This window comes from Vigna unguiculata, chromosome 1 (genome assembly GCF_004118075.2).
Source record: "Vigna unguiculata cultivar IT97K-499-35 chromosome 1, ASM411807v1, whole genome shotgun sequence".
In the NCBI taxonomy this organism is placed as follows: Eukaryota; Viridiplantae; Streptophyta; class Magnoliopsida; order Fabales; family Fabaceae; genus Vigna; species Vigna unguiculata.
The window spans coordinates 3707638-3728271 of NC_040279.1; the positions used below are offsets into that span (position 1 = coordinate 3707638).

The 20634-nt window shown below is 32.9% G+C and overlaps 2 protein-coding genes across 6 annotated transcripts; one reads left to right on the forward strand and one right to left on the reverse strand.

The window, feature by feature from the left end:
• Positions 1 to 4428: 4428 nt before the first annotated feature.
• On the forward strand, positions 4429 to 8733 carry LOC114192832 (uridine 5'-monophosphate synthase-like). 3 transcript variants are annotated; one of them, XM_028082655.1, is made up of 7 exons: positions 4429 to 4511; positions 6138 to 6990; positions 7187 to 7270; positions 7532 to 7614; positions 7706 to 7793; positions 7873 to 8127; positions 8407 to 8733. In XM_028082655.1, exons 2-7 carry the CDS (start codon positions 6193 to 6195, stop codon positions 8533 to 8535), a joined length of 1437 nt encoding a protein of 478 aa, XP_027938456.1. In that variant the 5' UTR covers positions 4429 to 4511; positions 6138 to 6192; the 3' UTR covers positions 8536 to 8733. The 3 variants fall into 3 exon arrangements, with proteins under 3 accessions (XP_027938456.1, XP_027938455.1, XP_027938457.1); XM_028082654.1 differs by lacking the exon at positions 4429 to 4511 and adding an exon at positions 5216 to 5351; XM_028082656.1 differs by lacking the exon at positions 4429 to 4511 and adding an exon at positions 5645 to 5696.
• Positions 8734 to 14995: 6262 nt separating this feature from the next.
• LOC114180619 (E3 ubiquitin-protein ligase DIS1-like) lies at positions 14996 to 19196 on the reverse strand. 3 transcript variants are annotated; one of them, XM_028066947.1, is made up of 4 exons: positions 18882 to 19196; positions 17308 to 17543; positions 16057 to 16443; positions 14996 to 15524 (listed from the first exon to the last, which is right to left on the reverse strand). In XM_028066947.1, the coding sequence occupies exons 2-4, from the start codon at positions 17512 to 17514 to the stop codon at positions 15204 to 15206; spliced, it is 915 nt and encodes a 304-aa protein (XP_027922748.1). In that variant the 5' UTR covers positions 17515 to 17543; positions 18882 to 19196; the 3' UTR covers positions 14996 to 15203. The 3 variants fall into 3 exon arrangements, with proteins under 3 accessions (XP_027922748.1, XP_027922836.1, XP_027922788.1); XM_028067035.1 differs by lacking the exon at positions 18882 to 19196 and adding an exon at positions 18611 to 18784; XM_028066987.1 differs by lacking the exon at positions 18882 to 19196 and adding an exon at positions 18479 to 18783.
• Between the last annotated feature and the right edge of the window lie 1438 nt (positions 19197 to 20634).

Genomic DNA, 20634 nt, shown 5'->3' on the forward strand with positions numbered 1-20634 from the left:
GCTCTGTTTTTAGGGATTTTTCTCACTTTGTTCTTCAATTAGCAAGATTTGATGCTTTGTTATTTGGCTGCATGTTAGCACTTGTTTGTGCAGTTTGTTAAGACTCATTTGTACACTCTTTTGATTATAATGGAGCGATTTATTTGGTCTGGACAACCCATGGTTTTTACCCTTGAATTGAGGGGTTTTCCATGGTAAAATTGGTGTGTTCTTTAATTGTGATTATTGTTGCCATTTTATTATTGTTGATCGTCATAGATTTTTGCAAGTTAGGAGAAATTATCCATTATCTAGTATTTTGGTTGTGTTGTTGTTTTTCCCATCACTTAGCAACCTAAAAGAGTATTATTGAACTTGTATCCATCTTAGGACACTCTCATTTAGATGGTAATTTTGTGTGTGTTTAATCATAGGCTTTATAAAATCAAAGTTGTCTTAGTCAAGACTGAATATGTTCTAAGAATATTCAATCTTAGACAAAAGTGAGTGTGTTCCAAAGAATACTTATTCTTACTTGGAAGTAATTACATTCCAAAAAACTCTCGTCTTAGTTATAAGTGATTGTTTTTCAAAGAATACTAAATTTTTAGTCAAGGGTGACAATAATCCAAAAATACTCACTTACTACTTTGCAACATTAGTTTGCTAGTGGAACTTGAGTTTTTAGACAAACCAATATAAAAACATCTAATGTAAATTTTTCTTTCTTTAATATATTTGAAAACAACTAATTAAAGAAGGAAAGTTTTGCCAAATTTAGGTTTACAAAGTTTTTTTATGTTAGTCAACTTAAAGTTACGTCTAATTATTTCATTACATTGTATTCTTATAAAAACTTCTTGACAATGCATTTGTCAAATTAATTTTTTTATAGCTTTTATCAAATGATGATTTTGTAAAATTTAGAAAAAAATAAATTAAATATACAACTCTATCATCCCCACTTGTACATTTGTCTTGTTTTCACATATTGGTTTATTGGTCCATGTTTAATGCGCCAATTTTCATTATGTTACTATTCACATGTGTGTGTTGTGATGCAAAGTGCCTTTTTGTGACAAATAAAACAAATGAAGCTATTTCTCACATGTCAATAATCCTAGTGTTAATCATCCTTTTTCATAATATAATTAAATGGTCCACATTGCATCCACTAATCATCCTTTTTGCACTTGCAGTCTCAAGAGTCTAGATTTCTTCACTACCTATAAATAAATTATAAATTCACTTGATACATACACTGAAACATTCTAATTTAACAAATTATCTGATATCAACAACAAAACCAATGTATAATTGTTATAAAAACCCCAATCATGTCATTTCAATCAAACAATAATTTACTTTAGTAGTTATGTAAGGTGCAACGTTATGATCATTATGATATCAAATACATACATATATTTATTATCAAGAAAAATGTTGTTCAAACACACGCGCACATCGGCTAATCTTTTAGAATATGTCATATAAGTGCTAAATTATATAGATTGGAAAAAAAATCATAAATCACTAATGCAAACGAGGTCACAAACAACAGTAATACGAAGATTTTATCGATGGTTAAAAACATATCGTCTATCTGGTTGTTGTCCAAAAAAACATTTTAGGCAATGATCTAAACTATCATCTATATTTAATCATAGACGATAATTGTTAGAAGAAATTGTCACCTATCTGTGACAACGATTCTCACACTAATTGTTGCATATGAGTATCATGTTAAGCTATGATTTTGTGTAGAACCATTCTTTATGAGAAAATATAAGCAACATACTTAACCTTATATATTTAGCTATTTTTATGTTCATTTTTTCTCGTTCTAATTAAGCAACAATGTACAATTGTCATGATTGAAAAATTTTAAACAATTGAAATTAAGCTAACAAAAATATATTTACAAACCATCTAGTTTATTATATTTATAAATCTGTAAAACAAGTTGCCCAAGTATTGTTAAATCTAACGTACAACAAGAAACAATAAATTAAATTAGTAGGTAAAATAGACAAAGTTACTCTAATTACGAATTAGTTAAATCATTACCTAGAACCAACCTCTATCAATACTAGTTCGAACAATGATTACCATCATTACATCACATAATATTCACACTTTGTACCCTAGTTTGTTTGTTACACTACAATTCAATACCAACACAATGAACATATTTGATTAAGAAAACAAAATAACCAAATAACTATATTTAGACACAAATAGAAAACCTTGAAGAGCAATCATGTGAGCTTTTGCGATCTTGTAGTTGGTTTAGCCTTCAACATATCATATTTGGAGTATGAACTAATAAGAAAAAACACTAGTTAGGGTTCACTTATATAAAATGAAACCACATAAATTGGTGTTCTTACCGATTAACTATTTGTTTTAGATGTATGGAGGGTTTCTTGTTCAACAAGCAAAATCATGCAGTAATGTGATCAATTAGGGAAATGACAAGTAGCTGCTAGTGACATATACATTGAAAATAATTATCTTTACAACTCAAAAAGATGGATTATAATTTGAAGACACAACAAACTACACTTACTCATGAATATAAGAAGCAAAATGTATTTGCTTCCCCTTTGAACCAAGATGATGGTGATGTATGTTTGGATTTAAGGTTTCTTATTCCCTAATGGATGAATAAGTTGGAATTCATGAATTTGTACACATTATGTGTTCCTTCATTATAACATAATCTAAACACATACCTAAAATCAAATTATTTAAAGCATAATACAATAATTAACATTACAAAATTGGTAAAGAGATTATCATGCATAACTAAATAACTGAATTTAATTCTTAATTTTATGTCGCAACCTCTAACCCATCTATCGTGTATGTATAAAGGGATTTCACTGTCACAACCAAATACATTAGAATCCCACATAATCTAAACACATACCTAAAATCAAATTATTTAAAGCATAATACAATAATTAACATTACAAAATTGGTAAAGAAATTATCATGCATAACTAAATAACTAAATTTAATTCTTAATTTTATGTCGCAACCTCTAGCCCATCTATCTTGTATGTATAAAGGGATTTCACTGTCACAACTAAATACATTAGAATCCCACATAACTTTTATTGGGTTTGTACCTATGGCGCTAGCAACCTCTAATAATGCACCTCTAGAATTCTCTATAGATACACATCGCTTCTTTATCTAAGTGTTATGTTTAGGACAATGTTATTATTACATGAAAAACAAGTTAAGTAAGTCTTAACTACAAATCATTCAAACTTAAAATATAATAGCATAGGCTAAGAAAGTTCTAACTAGGAGGCACAAAATAGGTCTAACAAGGTCTCTAGACTAAGCTAAGAAAGACTGAAATGTTTGTCACAATTTATACCCCATCTATTGGTAGACAAACTGTCATGACAAACTTTCTCGACCACAACCTTAACGACGTCCCTTGCTTTCTCTTCAACTACACAACTCCCCTTTATGTTAATTCTAGTTGTCAAAGGTACAACAACTTGTTATGTAGGAATTGTTTGTTGTGAAAGCCCCAAACTCTCTGGTTATTGCTAAAATTCTTTTAAGGAATTGAAATCTATATTTACTATGGTCTAAATTTTGTCAATAATTTTAAAATTGTTACAACATCAAAATAAACATTTTTTTTAGGAGAACATAGCCTATCCCGTCGTTATTTTATGTTTTTACACTAATCAATATAAAAGCATATGTCTTGTTCAAATTTACACAGAATAATCCATAAATTAATTAACTTACTAAACAATTCGATCTTAAAAAAAAAGAAATATTACCTAATATGACCCTCAAATTTATTACTTATTGATTTGCCTATTTCATCTAATTTGTATTACAGCTGTATCTATCCTACAATTATTAATAAGAAATTATTTCATGTTTTCTTTTATAGAGAATAATTACAAAATTTACTTTTATTCATAATAATAAAATTAATAAAAATTTTCACATATGTTTTTCTAACAAAATAAATAAATTTTAATATTTTAAATGGATAATTAATATTCAGCTTTTAGAAAATCTAATAAGAATAATAATTTTTATTCAAATTTAGTAAAACACGTAAGTTATGTATATCTATATCCAATTTTCTTAATCAGAAGAAAAATGTATCTTATCATAATAATTAAAATGAAAAATGTTATTAAAATTATAAAAATATATTCATAAAATATTTATAAAATAATTAGTTTTTAAATTATTATAATTGTTATTATAGAAGTTAATTAAGTTAAAAAATCCAAATAGTAAAATAATAAAATTAATATATCAATAAAAGTAAAATGAAAAAAAAAATCTTATAAAAAAAATTAAAAAGATAATCGGTTTTATTAATAGTAATTGGTAAATAAAATTTTATCATAACATTTAGTTTTATTTTATATTTAAATATCTTTGGGCAATGTGTTATATGGAGAAAGTTTCATCACTGCACACTCATTCTCGTTTTCCCCGTAACCCTTGTCATCCTTGCCTTCCATCTGCGTTTCTACTTGGTATGTCTTTTTCGCCTCCTTTTCCTTCTCATTTCCACTTCCACGGTTTTTTCCTCTGTTCTCATTTTCACGGTTCGGTTCAGCATAAAAAACAAAACCGAACCGACCAGATAATGCTTATTTCCGGCGTAACTGTTTCTTCTGATGTTTCGATTTTTTCACCTCTTGATTTTGTTTGGTTTATGGTACAGTGGTTCCCTATTGAAAATGTTTTTTGTCTGGGTCACTATTGAAAATGATTCAGTTTAGAACATCCTAAAAAAATTGAGATGTTTTGTTGACCCATTTTGCATGTGCCGTTCGACGGCAACTTTGCATGTTTTTAATATCGTATAGATCTTGTGCCGAGCCTCTGCAACCTGGTACTTCATGTTCGGTCTTTCTGGTAGTAAAAGAAAAATGAAATAAATAAACTAAAAACGAAAATAGTTGAAAAATGAAAAATAAAAAGGAGTGTTTGATTTGAGAAAAATAAATTGAGTAAAAAAAATAGATATGGGTCTCATAAGATTAAATTTCTTTCCTTTCTTGTGTTTTTCTGTAATCAAATACCTTTATATATATTTTTTCTTTTCCATTTTATTTCTCTTCCATGAAACTAGAATGTTTGTGTCCCTTTTTACAAATTTTAACGGACGGAGTTGTTAATTATTGTTAGTAGAGGACCAAGTGGCAATAAATGAAAATAGTAGGGTTAGATGATATATAATAAATATATAAAAACGCAGTACCAGACATGGCATTTCCTAACGAATAAAGAGCACTGCATAGATTGCACGCAGCCACTTGAGCAGCGCCGTCTATCTATCTCCATCCATAACAGCTCTCTCTTTCTCTCAGGTGTGTGTTTTTTTAGTTCAATGAAGGAGTAAAGTGAAGATTGTGAAAAGGAACTTTGCATGTCATGTATTATTTCAGCACATTTTTTTTTTGTTCATTTAACTATTCTGTGTGTTTAACATGTTATTGAAATTGTTGCAGCTTTATCTGGGTTGTTACATTTTTTGCCTGAGTTTTAGTTTAAAACTGTGCTTTTGTGTTTCCCCGCGCCCCCCCCCCCCCCCCCCCTTCTGATTAAGCACTGATGATGTTTGATGTTTTTTCTTTTAAGAAAAGGAAAGACATTCTCGGTCTGTTCAGTCATCGATTCCTCGCAGGTTTCATAACTGTTAACATGTTTGGAAGGTAGATTGCATCTTTTTAGTTTCTAAGATGTAACAAGTTTTGGCCCAAAAGCATGTTTTTGTGAAGTCTTGTAAGTATTTTGGTCGAATGTGGTTTGGCTCCCTTTTTTAAGAATTTGAAAGAATTTGTGTTGAGGTTGTCGGATTGATCTGTGTCTGTGTGACCTTCTACTGAACCCAATTTTCATTTTCTTCTAGCCATTGCCCATTACTCTGTATTATGATAGTGATAGTGATTGTGTTGTAACTTGTACGAATTGGCCAATCTATGATCTGATCTGTGAGCTAAGGTGAGAATGTTGTAACTATGAGTCTATGTTTTGAATTCCATTATGATGTTTATAATTGCAGAACAAAAATATGTATTCAATTTTTACCTCTGCACACCAATTGTTCGAACTCTTTAATTTAGCAGTTTTCTTATGCATACTGGGTGAGACAGGTTATCTCTAAGATCATAAATCCTCTTTCTGAGACACACTGAGAAAAGGGTGGAAATGTCAGCATCATCATTGGTAGAGTCTCTAGTTCTTCAACTCCATGAGATTTCAGCTGTCAAATTTGGCAACTTCAAGCTCAAATCTGGCATCTTCTCACCAATCTACATAGACCTACGCCTCATCATATCTTACCCTTCTCTCCTCCAGCAAATCTCTCAAACCCTTATTTCCTCAGTCTCTTCCACTTCCTATGATCTTGTATGTGGTGTCCCTTACACTGCCTTACCAATTGCTACATGTGTCTCCCTTGCCCAAAACATTCCCATGGTCATGCGCCGCAAGGAAATCAAAGATTACGGCACTGCTAAAGCTATTGAAGGTGATTTCAAGGCTGGCCAAAGTTGTTTGATCATTGAGGATTTGGTTACAAGCGGCACATCGGTTTTGGAAACAGCGGCACCACTACGAGCTTCTGGGTTGAAGATCAGTGATGCTGTTGTTTTGATTGATAGAGAGCAAGGAGGGAGAGAAAATTTGGAGGAGAATGGCATCAAGCTGCATGCAATTATTAAATTGACTGATATGGTGAAAATTTTGAGCAATCATGGGAAACTTGATGAGGAGATGGTCGGGGTTGTTACAAAGTTCTTAGAGGAGAATCGGAAGGTTGCGGCTGTGGCAAAGGTGGAGAAGCCTGCAACAAAGGTCAAGGCTTTGCCATTTGAGGAGAGGGCTAGGCTCTCAAAGAATCCAATGGGAAAGAGGTTGTTTGAGATAATGGCTGCGAAGACGAGCAATTTGTGTCTGGCTGCTGATGTTGGAACTGCGGCTGAATTGCTTGAACTTGCTGAGAAGGTAGTCCTGATGTCATTTTCTTGGACACTACTATTTTGCTCACTCGGATCATCAGCTTGCACAATTCTTTCTCGCTTTTGTACTTTGAAGAATTCTGTGTTTTCTGACATTATAACATCAACTGGATTCTAATTAGAAGAAGATTGACTATGATCATATATTTTCTTCTGACTATTTGGTTGGTTTTCTTTCTCAGGTTGGACCTGAGATTTGCCTGCTGAAGACTCATGTGGATATTTTTCCAGATTTTACTCCTGAATTTGGCTCAAAGCTTCTCTCGGTATAGTGCTAAAAGAAGCGTTTTTTTGTTCATATGTTTTTCTTTCCCGGCTAGCTCAAGAAACCTTTTGGTTCCTGATATTATTGACATAATCATGCCTAGACTATTTGCTTGGATTTATTCAAACAGGATGGTGATTCCTGCCTTTAACCTAAGATGATAAAGGCCTTATGTATTTTGAGCACTGTGTGTGATATGTTTCGAGCAATATTTTAAATTTCTGGTCTACTTGAGCCTAATATATGGTTTATTCTATTGAAGATTGCAGAAAAACATAACTTCTTGATCTTTGAGGATCGTAAATTTGCTGATATTGGTAACACAGTGACCATGCAATATGCAGGGTAAGACTGCTCAATTGTCATGAATCCTTTTTGGGATTCCTCTCATCCATTTCTGCATTCAACATGACTTGTTTCTATTCCACTGTCTCAGAGGGATCTTTCAAATATTGGACTGGGCTCATATAGTGAATGCTCACATAATCTCAGGTCCTGGAATTGTTGATGGATTAAAATTGAAGGTCTGCAGCAGTAGTAATTTTAATTATTTTACACCATCATAGCAACACCTCAACTCATAGTTTCTTGAACCATGCTCAGGGTTTACCTCGTGGCAGGGGTCTGTTACTGCTTGCTGAAATGAGTTCAGCAGGTAACCTTGCCAAGGGAGATTATACAGCAGCTGCAGTAAAAATTGCTGAGGATCATTCTGATTTTGTAATTGGCTTCATCTCAGTCAATCCTGCATCATGGCCAGGAGCACCTATAAATCCCTCTTTCATTCAGGCAACTCCTGGAGTTCAAATGGTAACTGGTGGTGATGCTTTAGGCCAGCAATACAACACTCCATATTCTGTAAGTTGCTGCTTTAGACAATGATTTGCACAAGTGTTTTTCCACATTATTTGTTGTTCTTTCTTGGATTGAAAACAAAAAAATTGGAGGAAAAAGGAAGAGCCCTTGCTTTCTGCATAGAGCATTAAAAAGAGAAGTTCACTTGTTTGAATTTCTACAAGTGAAATTGAAAAAAATTGAAAATCAGATTGTAGGAAACTTAATATGCAATAACTTTTACACCAATTTTAGGTTATGAAAAAATTGATCCTAGTTTTCTTTTTTCACTTTCCTTTTTAGGTGGTTCATGATAGGGGCAGTGACATAATCATTGTGGGACGTGGCATAATCAAAGCAGCAAATCCTGCTGAGGCAGCTCGTGAATACAGGCTTGAAGGGTGGAAAGCATATTTGGCCAAGTGTTCTTAATGTCAGCAACCCTACAGAATAAGAAAAGGATGAATCAAAATTATGTTTCCATGGGACATCTAATCTTACCCAGAGGAAGATGGTTTTGGGTACAATATAACATTGATGACATTTTTCAGCTGCAATATTAGAAGGGATCTTTTTTTGTTAAATTTCTGAAGAGTTTAATCAAAAATAAAATAAAATCTAGATAGGTAATATGTTACTTCATATAATATTCCGTAAGGGTGGTAAAGAGGATTCAGTGGGGTGAGATTAGTTTGTTCTGATCTCTCCTGCTTAACTTGTTGGGTCACGACTGCAGCTCTACCAATTTTTGTTTTCTTTTCTTAATTTTATATTATGTGTTTATAATTTTAAAATTAAAATAAAAAGTTTGAATTTAAATAATTATTGATGTGATTTCAACAAGGCTTAAAGTTTGGGCCAAAGTCTTGGTCCAAATCATGCTCAAGGTCCAATTATGGTCTACATGCATCTCAAGCCTAAAGTCCACTAAGAGGTCTAATAACAAGTAGCATTCTAAAGAAGATCCAAATGGGTTTGTCTCAAAATGGACAAACTTCTCATGGATTTCAATTATTCTTTTCATGGACCAAAGAAGATGTGAAGATATGAAGAGATTGCATGATTGAGCATTAGAATAGCCTTTTAAATTTGGTCTATTGTTTAGATCTTGCTTTCATAAATTATAGGCTAAATAAATTTGTTCCTTAGATTTTAATTGGGCTAATCCAAGCCCAATAGAGAGCATTGGCCTAGACACTCTCCTTGCCACATGAAAGGAGTGGCTTGTAGCTTGCAAAGGAGTGTCATGCCCCTTGTCACGCATCCAACCCATCATGCTCATCCAAGGGCTAAGAAAGAGACTTCTTCTCCAAACTTGCATCTCATTTCAAATATAATTTCATGTGCATGTGCATTAGTGACCTTCTCTTCTATAAAAGAGAGTACAAAGCACTTTGTAGAGTTGACTATTGAAATTGCTAATAAAATGTTTGTGTTGAGATCACTTCACTCTTCTATTATTTTGAGAGCACCTAAGCTAGAGGTTTCAACATTTCCTCTAGCCACCTTCCACTAGTTTAGTTTCTAGTCTAGTCTCCTTTCACCACTCCAAATTTCATTACTACAAGAGCCTTAAACACTTGTTTCTATTCCCAATTTCGCTGCCTATGGAGTCTCAACCAGCCACCACACCTTGAAGCTCCATCAAATTGGTATCAAGAGCCACTCATTCTTGGAGTCTCAAGTTTGAGTAAGGTTCTCGGTCTTATCTTGTGGTTCTTGCAAATTTTCGTGTTGTTCATCCAATTTTCATTGTGTTCTTTCACTTTTTGTGTTGTTCTTCCATTTTCTTTGACTTTTCTTCAAGTTTCTTCAAATCAACCGAACATCTATGAGTCTACATGAATTCTATGGATTCAAATGGTAGATCTCCATGATTTTTTGTTCACATTTGTTTTTAAGTTCCATTTATTTTTCCAGCAGCGTTTTCTTTGCTTCCTAGTGTGTGTTCTTCATTTTCATTCGGTGGTTTCCATTTATTTTCTGTTTATCATCTTGTGTTTTGTCTTAAGTCATGTTTAAGTGTTTTGTTTCATCTCCGGTTTCATTTCATTTGTTATTTTCTGCATTTTCTTGATGAGAACCAAGTCCTACATCACACAAAAGAGCAATAAACATCAAAGTGATGCTTGTGCATGTGTAAGGCATGTTCTCACTGTTTTTGATCCATTTAACCGATTGGATTCTTGCTTTTGTGTGTTCTAGATGTTCTTCTATGATTCATGCTTAATTCTAGATCATAATCAAGTTCATTCTACTTGAAGTTCATAGAACATCTTCTAAATTTTCGTGAGCAACTCTACTACAGTCTCTGTTTTCAGTTTTCACTACACGCACACCTACTGTTTGTGATTTATCTTGAACACATGGTTCAACCAATTTTTTTTTTCTGATTTTTGCCTCTTAAAGATAAGAGATAGAATAAAATAACAAAAAAAGAATCACTAAAAAATGTTGAGTACAAAAAATATGAAAAATCTGTGAAGTTGAAACATCAATCAGCGTTTTCTGGACTGCCAGTTTCTAGAAAATTCATTTTCAGTGTTGTTTTGTGTGCATTTTGTTGTGTTTTAAGTGCTTTTTGTTGATATAATTCTTGGCTTAGGTGTGTGCTCTATATTGCCTTGAGTTGCCTTAATTTCAAGTGGATTTTTCCTTTCATTTGGCATTGTTGCAATGAGTACTATAAGCTTCATGTTTGAGCACTTCTTTTTCAAATTTTCTCTTCAATTCTAGTGCTATTCTAGGTTCCTTTTGTTTGTGCTAGCCTTTAATTCTTACTTTAATTTCTTGCTTGTTATTCCTTGAGTACTCTTTAAGTCATGTTACATGTTCATTCATTTTGGTTTAGCACTTCTAATTAGCTTTTCTTGCTTTATTCTTTGCTTTTTTTCAAGTGCATTGATTCTCGGGTTTGAGATTTGATTTGGTGTTTGGTATGAATTTTAGCTTGGTTGCTATTCTAGTGGTAGCATCTTAGGTGGTGGATGTGAAGTAAACTTTTAGCTTTGTGCTTTCATTATAATTTCTTCCTCTTCCTCACCTTTGAGAGTTTTGATCCTACAACCTTTGAGAGTGTGTGTACTAACCATTTTATTTTTGCATAGTTTTCTTGCTGTTTTCTTCACTGTTTTGCAGTTGTTGGTTGCTGTTTTGGTGACCTTTGAATGTCCAAATAATTGTGTGTGGTTCCTCCAAGTTGCCACAATTGGTGCTATAAGTTTTGGCCATCAACTAAGGCCTTAAACCTTCCATCAAGCTCTCGGACATTAGTGTTTTGGCAGCACCATTCAGCCTTTATTTTGCTTTGTTTCCATTGTAGTTTTGTTCTTTATTTTCTTTTCATCTTTTGGTCACTCATTTGGTGCAAATTGAAGTATCTTTGTGTGCAAATTTTTTTGGTAAAATGGCCTAAAAAATTGTGAGTTTCTAAACTTGTTTTTGGCCATTCTTTTGGTATCCATTGTGCTTGCGGGATACTTCATTTTAGCACCTACTTTGTGTTCCAAATTTTAGTTGTTTTTTTTTCATTGTAATTGTGGCCTACTTAGATGTTTTGGAGAACCACAAGGTCTCCAATCTCATCTCCTAAGTAGAACCTTTCTCACCTATAGTGAAACGTTTTTAGTGGTAAGAGTGTTGAAAGTTCTAAGTGTGTTCTCACCTTGCCTTAGGCCGCATAGTTTAGATTCATGTTTTCACGTTGCATATGGCTTGATTTGTGAGACCAAAGTCTCTAAAATTTTGCCAATTAGGGATTCGTTTTTAGTGTTAAATTTTCTTTGTTTTCTTTGTTTGTTTGTCTGTGTACTTTGTCTCAAGTGATTCTATCTACTTATTACTTGAACATTTGTGTGAACTTTGAGTACTTTTGCAAGTGTAACCTTGGCAAGGATTAGCCTTGGTACTTAAGAAGTCCATGAGACTCACCTCACTTACCTGGAAGTACACTTGTGCTAGTCCTCTTCTTTCACCCTTCTATCCAAGTGCATAAGTTCATTCAATCACCATGAGTACATATTCTACATATAGTCCTAGGTTGCATAGGCATAGTAGTAATGAGTTGCATCATACCATTCATAGTGACATTCCATTCTTTGGAGAGGATATAGGACCAATATCATTCAGAGATTGGATGTGGGATACAGAGAAGTTGGTGCAACCTTTGTTTCGTAAATATAGTCAATCTGACATTTTTAGGCATGTTATTTCTAGATTTGTAGGACGTGCATGTGAGTAGTAGCATCAAAGGAAATCTAGAGTGGAGAAGGGAAGAAAATTTGACATTAATACATTTTATGAATTGAAAGCATGCATGTGGAAATAGTTTATTCCCTCTTTATTTAGGATAACTCGAGAGTAGCAGTTTAGGATAAAAAACTTCATTGACAGGTGATGCATTCATCCAAAATCTTGCAAAGTTTTCTCGTCAAAAAAGAGATTTTAAAGATAAACTTGACTTGCTCTTGAGTAAGAAAAGAGAAAAAAGAAAAGTTTGAAAAACTTTGATAATTTGAAATGCAAAAGGCATTTGAAAAGCACAGAGCATTTGAAATGCAAAAGGCATTTGAAAAGCAAAGAGAAATTGAAAAGCAAAGAGCAATTAAAAAGCAAAGAGAGCACGTGGAAAAAGAGACATGAGTGCAAGAGAAAAGAGAAAAAATTGAGAAAGAATTGAGAGAAGAAGAGGAACGAAAGATTGAGGAGAAGTTAAGCATAGAGAAGGAGGAAAAAGAGAGAAAAGAGTATGAAGAAAAAGAGAGAGTAAGACAAGAGGAAGAATTAAAAAGAAAAAGGGAATAGTTAAAAAGAAAAGAGGAAGAGATTAAGAGGAAAGAAGCAAAGGAACTCTTATTTAGGGTAATAGAGATACAAAGACCTCAAGATTAAGCTTTCAAAGGGAATGATTTCATCTTTACACTCTACCTCATCTTCCATTAATTCTTTTGTCTTAGTTCTTCCTAAAAATGTTTTCCACCTTCACCCATTATTTCAAAATCCTCCAAAGATTTTCCAAAACCAACCTTTGACTTAGAGTTACCTTTTAGGTTTCAATTAGGTCAAAATGAAAATCAAAATTTATGTAAAGTGGGCCGCATATCACATTTTTCCAAACTTAAAAGCCCGTCTTCACGCATTTTGTGTCAATATCGACTGCATGGTCTCTATGATTATACTAAAATAATGTTTGATGATTATTAGAGATATATTTTTGATCTTGGTGGAACCCAACTTTTGCTGTTGTGAGCCTTAAACAACCCTCTTAATCTGAGGACAAATCCTCTTTAAGAGGGAGGGGATGATGTGATCCCAACAAGGCTTATAGCTTGGACCAAAACCTTGACCCAAATCATGCTCAAGGCCCAATCCATGGCCCACATGCATCTCAAGCCCAAAGCCCACCAAGAGACCTAATAACAAGGAACATTCTAAAGAATATCTAAATGAGTTTGCCTCAAAATAGACAAACTTCTCATGGATTTCAATTATTCTTTTCATGGACCAAAGAAGATGTGAAGATATGAAGAGATTGCATGATTGATCATTAGAATAGCCTTTTAAATTGGGTCCATTGTTTAGCTCTTGCTTTCATAAATAGTAGGCTAAATAAACTTGTTCCTTAGATTTTAATTGGGCTAATCCAATCCCAATACAGAGCATTGGCCTAGACACTCTCCTTGCCACATGAAAGAAGTGGCTTGTAGCTTGCAAAGGAGTGTCATGCCCCTTGTCACGCATCCAACCCATCATGCTCATCCAAGGGCTAAGAAAGAGACTTCTTCTCCAAACTTGCATCTCATTTCAAATATAATTTCATGTGCATGTGCATTAGTGACCTTCTCTTCTATAAAAGAGAGTCCTAGAGCACTTTGTAGAGTTGACTCTTGAAATTGCTAATAAAATGTTTGTGTTGAGATCACTCCACTCTTCTATTATTTTGAGAGCACCTAAGTTAGAGGTTTCCACTATTTCCTCTAGCCACCTTCCACTAGTCTAATTTCTAATCTAGTCTCCTTTTACCACTCCGAATTTTATTACTACAAAAATCTTAAACACTTATTTCTATTTCCAATTCTGTTGCCTATGGAGTCTAAACCAACCACCACACCTTGAAACTCCATCAATTATAATTTTTGTTTGTATTGTTTAAAGAATGCAAATGTGTAATTAAATCATGATGTATGGTCTTAGAATTGTGAATGAAATAAGATTGGTTGCATGTCAGTAATTTTTATTACATTATCCTTTATATTTTCTTCAACCATCAAGGCCATTAACTCCTTTCAAGCATCATTTCAAATGGTGACTTGTGACAGTGCTCTGTAATGGATGGTTCATTTTCATTTTTTATTTTAATTATAAAAACTGTCACATTGATTTAAAAAATTGTACAGAAAATAAAAATAAGTTGATTTTAATGTTCTTTATACAACGAAAAAATGTTAAAAACAGTTTTTATAATTAAAAAAATAAAATAAAAAATGTTAAACAAAATTATAAATACCTCCTAATATTTATCTTCTTTTTTTTTGTAAGTCCATATTTACATCAACTTGCAATATTTTAAATCTAATTAAGAAATGCATTGAATATGAAATATTAAATTATAGTGACAGATCTAAATAAAAAATTTTCCTTTTGGTAAAGAAAAAACATTGAGCTATACATACTTACCAATCTTCCCTTAAGATTATTTTCACAAAAAACTCACGACAGAATAATGCAATTCATATAAAACTTCTGTTGAAATCTGTATTAAAGGATAAAAATGCAAAAAGCACTTTTTGGTTCAGATTTCAACCAGAAACTAAAAAAAAAAAAAATTAGACTATAATTGTCACATACCCTTTTGATGAAATCATGAACTAAAGAACTTTAAAAGCTCAGAAGATTGGAGCAAGCTAAGATTGTACATCTATATTAAAATATATCATAATGAGCCTGCTTGCTCATGTATTTGATCTAGAGCTAAGCAAAGAGATGTTGCCACCTAAATTACAAAACACAATACATGAACAGATGATTCATACCACTACAAAAGAATTAAGAAATAGATACACTACAAACTAGTGTAGTTAATACAAAAGGATCATCACCGATCACTGTTCTTTCCAAATTCTCCCAGTGACTCGTAGTTTCAGTTCCTTCTTGTCACCCCCAGAAAAGAATAGAGCCATGCTCCTCTGAATGATGAGACCATCAAAACTGTCACGAACCTTGCGGTGGCTATCCCTTATGCTTCTGGGCACCCCTTGCCAAATCATCTTCCTCCCATTTCCACCCACCTCCAGACTGTACGTGTAATTCTTCGCCTCGTTGTCATCCCCCATGAACCGCAAAAAAGCTATGTACACAGGAGCCATTCCTAGCTGAAAAGCTTCAAAGTGTAGACAGAAATACTGACCAAAGCAACTGAAAACCTACAAACAAAAGTCACCTCCAAAATCAGCTAAATGCCTAAGTCACATAGTTTTGCACAAATCTATATATGAAGGCAAATTGTGTTGTGTTGTGTTATGTTGTGTTGTGTTATGTTGTATTGTGTTGTGGTGCTATCCAAAATGTGAGACACAAGTTTGATATGTTGCAGAATTGAAATACATTAATCTAATGACTTTTCTTGTTGAAGCATAAGAAATTTACAAATGGTGAATAAGTTTAGTTTAGTTTACTTCAATTCTATGTTCCCATCAAGATATCTGCTGATGAAGAGTGTGGTTATTTACATACTAACACAGCTGAAAATAACAATTTCATCACTGGATTCTTTAGGATTGCTAGCAAGTAACAACACCCTATTATTATTGGTTAAAGTTTAATTGAGATCATGAGACTGTGAGAAAGCTCATCATATAGAAAGAACTGCATCATTTTATGAGTCAGTCACAACAAACATCAATCAATAATAGCTGGACAAAAGAATAGAGAAAGGAGTTTGGCGAAAAACATTACCGTTAACATCCACGTGGCGTTTTCAACTTCTTGTGGATTTGTTTTGACATAGCGGTGATTAAAAGTACAACCATTGTGCATGTCCACTTTATGATCATCTTTCAGATGGGTCACAAGATAAGGTATATCACCCATAACTGAACATTCAGAACCAGCATATGGACAATTATAAGGTCTAAAGGCACATTGAGATTCATGCTTTAGCTTGCTGTAATATGGGTATATGCCAATGCACCCAAAACCTTGATATTTACAGGGAAGTTCTAATGATGCAGCCACCTTTTCCAGTGCCAAACATCTGATATTGCCAAGCTCATGCCTACATGTAGGACACCGATCATGGACTCTAGGTTTGCAACCAGAGCATAAAGTGTGACCATTTGAACACTGCAGCAAAGATCAACAAAGCAAATGCTGTTATGCAAATTTCAAAATAGGTTATTTTCAATAAAATTGTCGAAGTATGATTATTTTGAGTTGAAAGAAACATAAATAAACTCCAAAAGTTACATATGACAAACATCACTAAGTCCTAGTGTTTTCATCTTTGTTCCATGTATGAGAGTATCACATCCTCTAAATTAAGTTCAAAGGATTTATTTCAAATGAAATGAAACTTAATAAGATTTAGCGTGTGTTTGGATTACCGAACACCCAAAAGCCAAAAGTCAGTTAAAGACCATTGAAAGTCACATACGCTTGTTTGACAATTTTTTTGACGTTTCATTGAGTATCAAAGAGGTCCAAACTGTGGTTGCATAAGCAACACCTTTGATGCTTTTCCGTTGGATGAAGTTTCAGTCATTCATCCACACTTAACTTTTTCAACGGTGATCCAAACACACACTTAGTTATTTGACATTTCAAATGAGATATAACCCATAATTTATCATCGATTTCCATAGCATGTGTAATCCAAATTTCTTCATATCTAACCAAAAAAAGCTGAAGATATCCAATCATCTCAGCATAGATCAGCCCATAGACATGAATAGGGGATTTACATTTGAATCACAATTAGTTCAATGACATGTTTTTGGAAAAATACTTCAAATGAGAACTAAATTCACACTTAATCATAGAAAAAGGCAAAACATTGCAAATCATGAAACAAAATCAAGAAGGGAAAAGTACTTAGTTTTCAAAAATCAATCAGGGCATGCACAATTGACCCCAGTACTACTAAATTACAACCACATGCTATGTTAGGAACCAAACAAATCAGAGCAATTAACATCAACAAAAACAAACCTGGTGGATTGGAGGGTACATAGCATTTAAACACACAGGGCACTCTAACAGCTCGCGAACACTGCTTGTAACAGTTCCATGAGGTTTAAGAGCAGTCTGCAGAGGCTCATTCACAAGTTCACCAATTTCAGTTGGCTCTTCCGTTTGAGGAGGATCGACGCTAGATTTGCTTCGAATATCATCAAAGAATGGATGACTAGATGCCATGCTTGTCCGACCAACCCCCCCCAGAAGCCCTTTTGAGAATGAAAAAAGAAAATCATTTCATTAATCACGGATCAACCACATGAAATTTGATGAATAGAATTCATATTTCTTTCTATACAATATACATTATCACAGTCACATAACTAGTAAGTATTATATGCATATTACCAACTTATTTTAACTTAGGAAACTAACACTTACATCCATTCTCTATCAATTTTCTTAAACTAGGGTTGCTTTCCTGTGTTGGGAGGATTAAGGTAGAACAATTACCGATGACATTAATATTGATTTTGAAATATAATTTAGCAACTTTGTATGGCTGAATAAAGCATAAAACTGATGAATATAATTTATAACAGCAAACAAAAGAAATCAAACTTCTAAAAGTTGCAATCATCATTCAAAAATATTCAAAGTTCAGTCCACTTTTCTAGCTTAGGAATTGTTTCCAAAAGCAATGATCTAGTGGGTATGTTTTATCAAGTACCCATCAAAATAGCTTGGGTTTTCCATTTGCCTTAGACATTGAAGAAAAACATGAACGGAAAAGTGAAATGGAATTACACAAAATTGAGACTAAAATCACCAACACTACTCAACTACCAATATTAGCATCAAATTGTGGCCTAAAGAAACCAACACTCACGAGCTAAAACTAATTAAAAAAAAGAAACATTATACAACAAAAAATTAACATAAAATGAAGTGATGAAAGTGAACAACGGAAAATAACTAAAAACTAATATAATACAAAGAAACCAGTAACCCAACTGTTAATTGATGCATGGCTGTCCACAAAAACCCACACAAATCATTCCAATAAACATCATTATCGAATCAAACTCAATACACAACAAATGAAAAAGGTCAACGAACACAATGCCATCAAAACCTAACCCCCAAAGCCAAAACAAGCCACACACATGCATGATAATCCAAGGCACCCAGTTTGAACATTTACATTTTTTGCATGGCCCCAAACAATCTAAGACACCCCAATTGACCAAGCAGAAACTGATCACGCGAATCAATCACAAGGGGTAGCAACAAAGTGTTTCATCAATTCCACACGCTCAATAACCAAAATCCCAACCTTGGAAACATCAAACAAATGCTTTGGGTTTCAGACCAAACCCACCACAGATCTACCTACGACACACAAAAACAACACTCTTACCAAAATTTAAAAAAATGACATTAATAAGGTGGGTCACACGAAAATTTAGTTAAAAATTGAAACTTTAAACACCCCATGTATGAAAATGTTTCGAAAAATCAAAACCCAGAAACGAAAATATACAAACTTCTTTAAAAAAGAATAAAAACTCAGAGATGTTGAAAATTGAATAGAGAGAGACAAATACCTGAAATGATGATGTTTTTTTATCAAAGGGCCATTACAGAAACAGAGAGGAAGGGTTAATGATGAAAATTTTGGTGGGTGAGAGCGTGTATACGATATGACAAGTGCAATAAATAAGAAAGAAGACACAAGTGCGCGTTTGTGAGTAGAAGAAGAATTCAAACCAGGGAGAGAGACAGAGGAGAGAGAATTTTCTCGGGAAAAAACAAATCAACGAATTAAAAATAAAACAGGGAGTAAGAACGGGTTTGTTATGTAATCTTTGCTTTGAAAATTTGAGAACTTTTCATCTCTGTCTCCTGCCTTATCATTCTTCTTTCAAACATAAACATTGTCTTCAACGACAACAAAAATCTTATTCTTTTTTTAGTTATTTTAATGGTCTATGATTCTCTCTTTTCCATGAAAATTTACAGATTTTGCTTTAAAATTAAAATTTATTGTTTGTTTTTCTCCATTTATTAATTATTTAAAGATAATTTAAGAAAACGCATTACAGTTATAGACAAATTTAATACTTTAAATTAAGTTAAACAATTAACAACTTGCTTAATAAACATGAATAAATGCATGTTTGAACTTTGAATCGGATTTATAGTATGTTTGGATTATGGTTATATTAAATGTAGCATACTTTTTTTCTCAATTCATTCAATACACTTATTACTTCTCTTTTATGTATATGTTTTGGAGAGCTTAAATTTCTGTTTGAAGTTGATTAAATGATAATTCATACCAACTAGTAAACGTGATGTGATTAAAGTAGACTTCATTTAAATAATAACTTATGATTAAAAATTATATAAAAGTATTTACTATTGTCAATGCCGATATTAATTAGGCTGTGTTTATATAAAAGTAAAAATATGTTTTAAGAATTTAAATGAAGTTTTTAAATTTAAAATGTAATGCATATTTTAAGGAGAATGTAATGAATATTATTAATTAGGAAAAACTAGGGATTCCAAAAATAATGAAATAAACGTATTCACAAAGAGTTTTAACTTGTTAACAGCGAAAATTTGTACGTAAGTTATACTAGAAAGGACGAAGATCAATTTATTTTTATTTTAGAATCTATTCATTATATAAATTTAAAAATAAGCTTAAATTTATTTGTATTTATATTTATATATTCATTTAATCTTATCCAGAGGCTTCTACTAAGTTTCTCAAATCTTAAATTAGTATCGATTTTAAACTTATTTATTAGGGAAAAATATGTTTTTAAGTCTCCGTAGTTTTAGTGAATTTTGTAAATAGTCCATGCTCGAAACTCAATCATTGTTTGGTCCTTGCGCTTTCAAAACATTTATTTTTTATCTTTATTTTTGAACGGCGATAAAAATGTGCTTGCGTGGTAAACGACGTTCCACATCAGTACCAGATCTGTTGACACTTGTGCTGACACATAATTGACACGTGTCTCATTAATTTTTTTTTAATTTACGTTTTAGGTTAAGTGAAATAGGTGAAACGCTCGTTTAGGGTTACTGTAATTTTTTCTTTGGATGGTAAAATCTGCTGACGACCAGAGCTACAACAATCGTTGACCACCGCTGAATACGAAGGTTTGATTCGCTTCTTTTAGGTTTTCAATTCGTTTACTGGTTGGTTCGTTTTATGCTTTGAAATCGTTGGTTGCATTTGGGATTTTCGTTTGGGGTGACGAATTAGGGTTTCTGATTTTGCAAAGAATGTCTTTCTCAGTTGCATTTTTCCACATGGGAAAATTTGAGTCATTTAAGGATGGG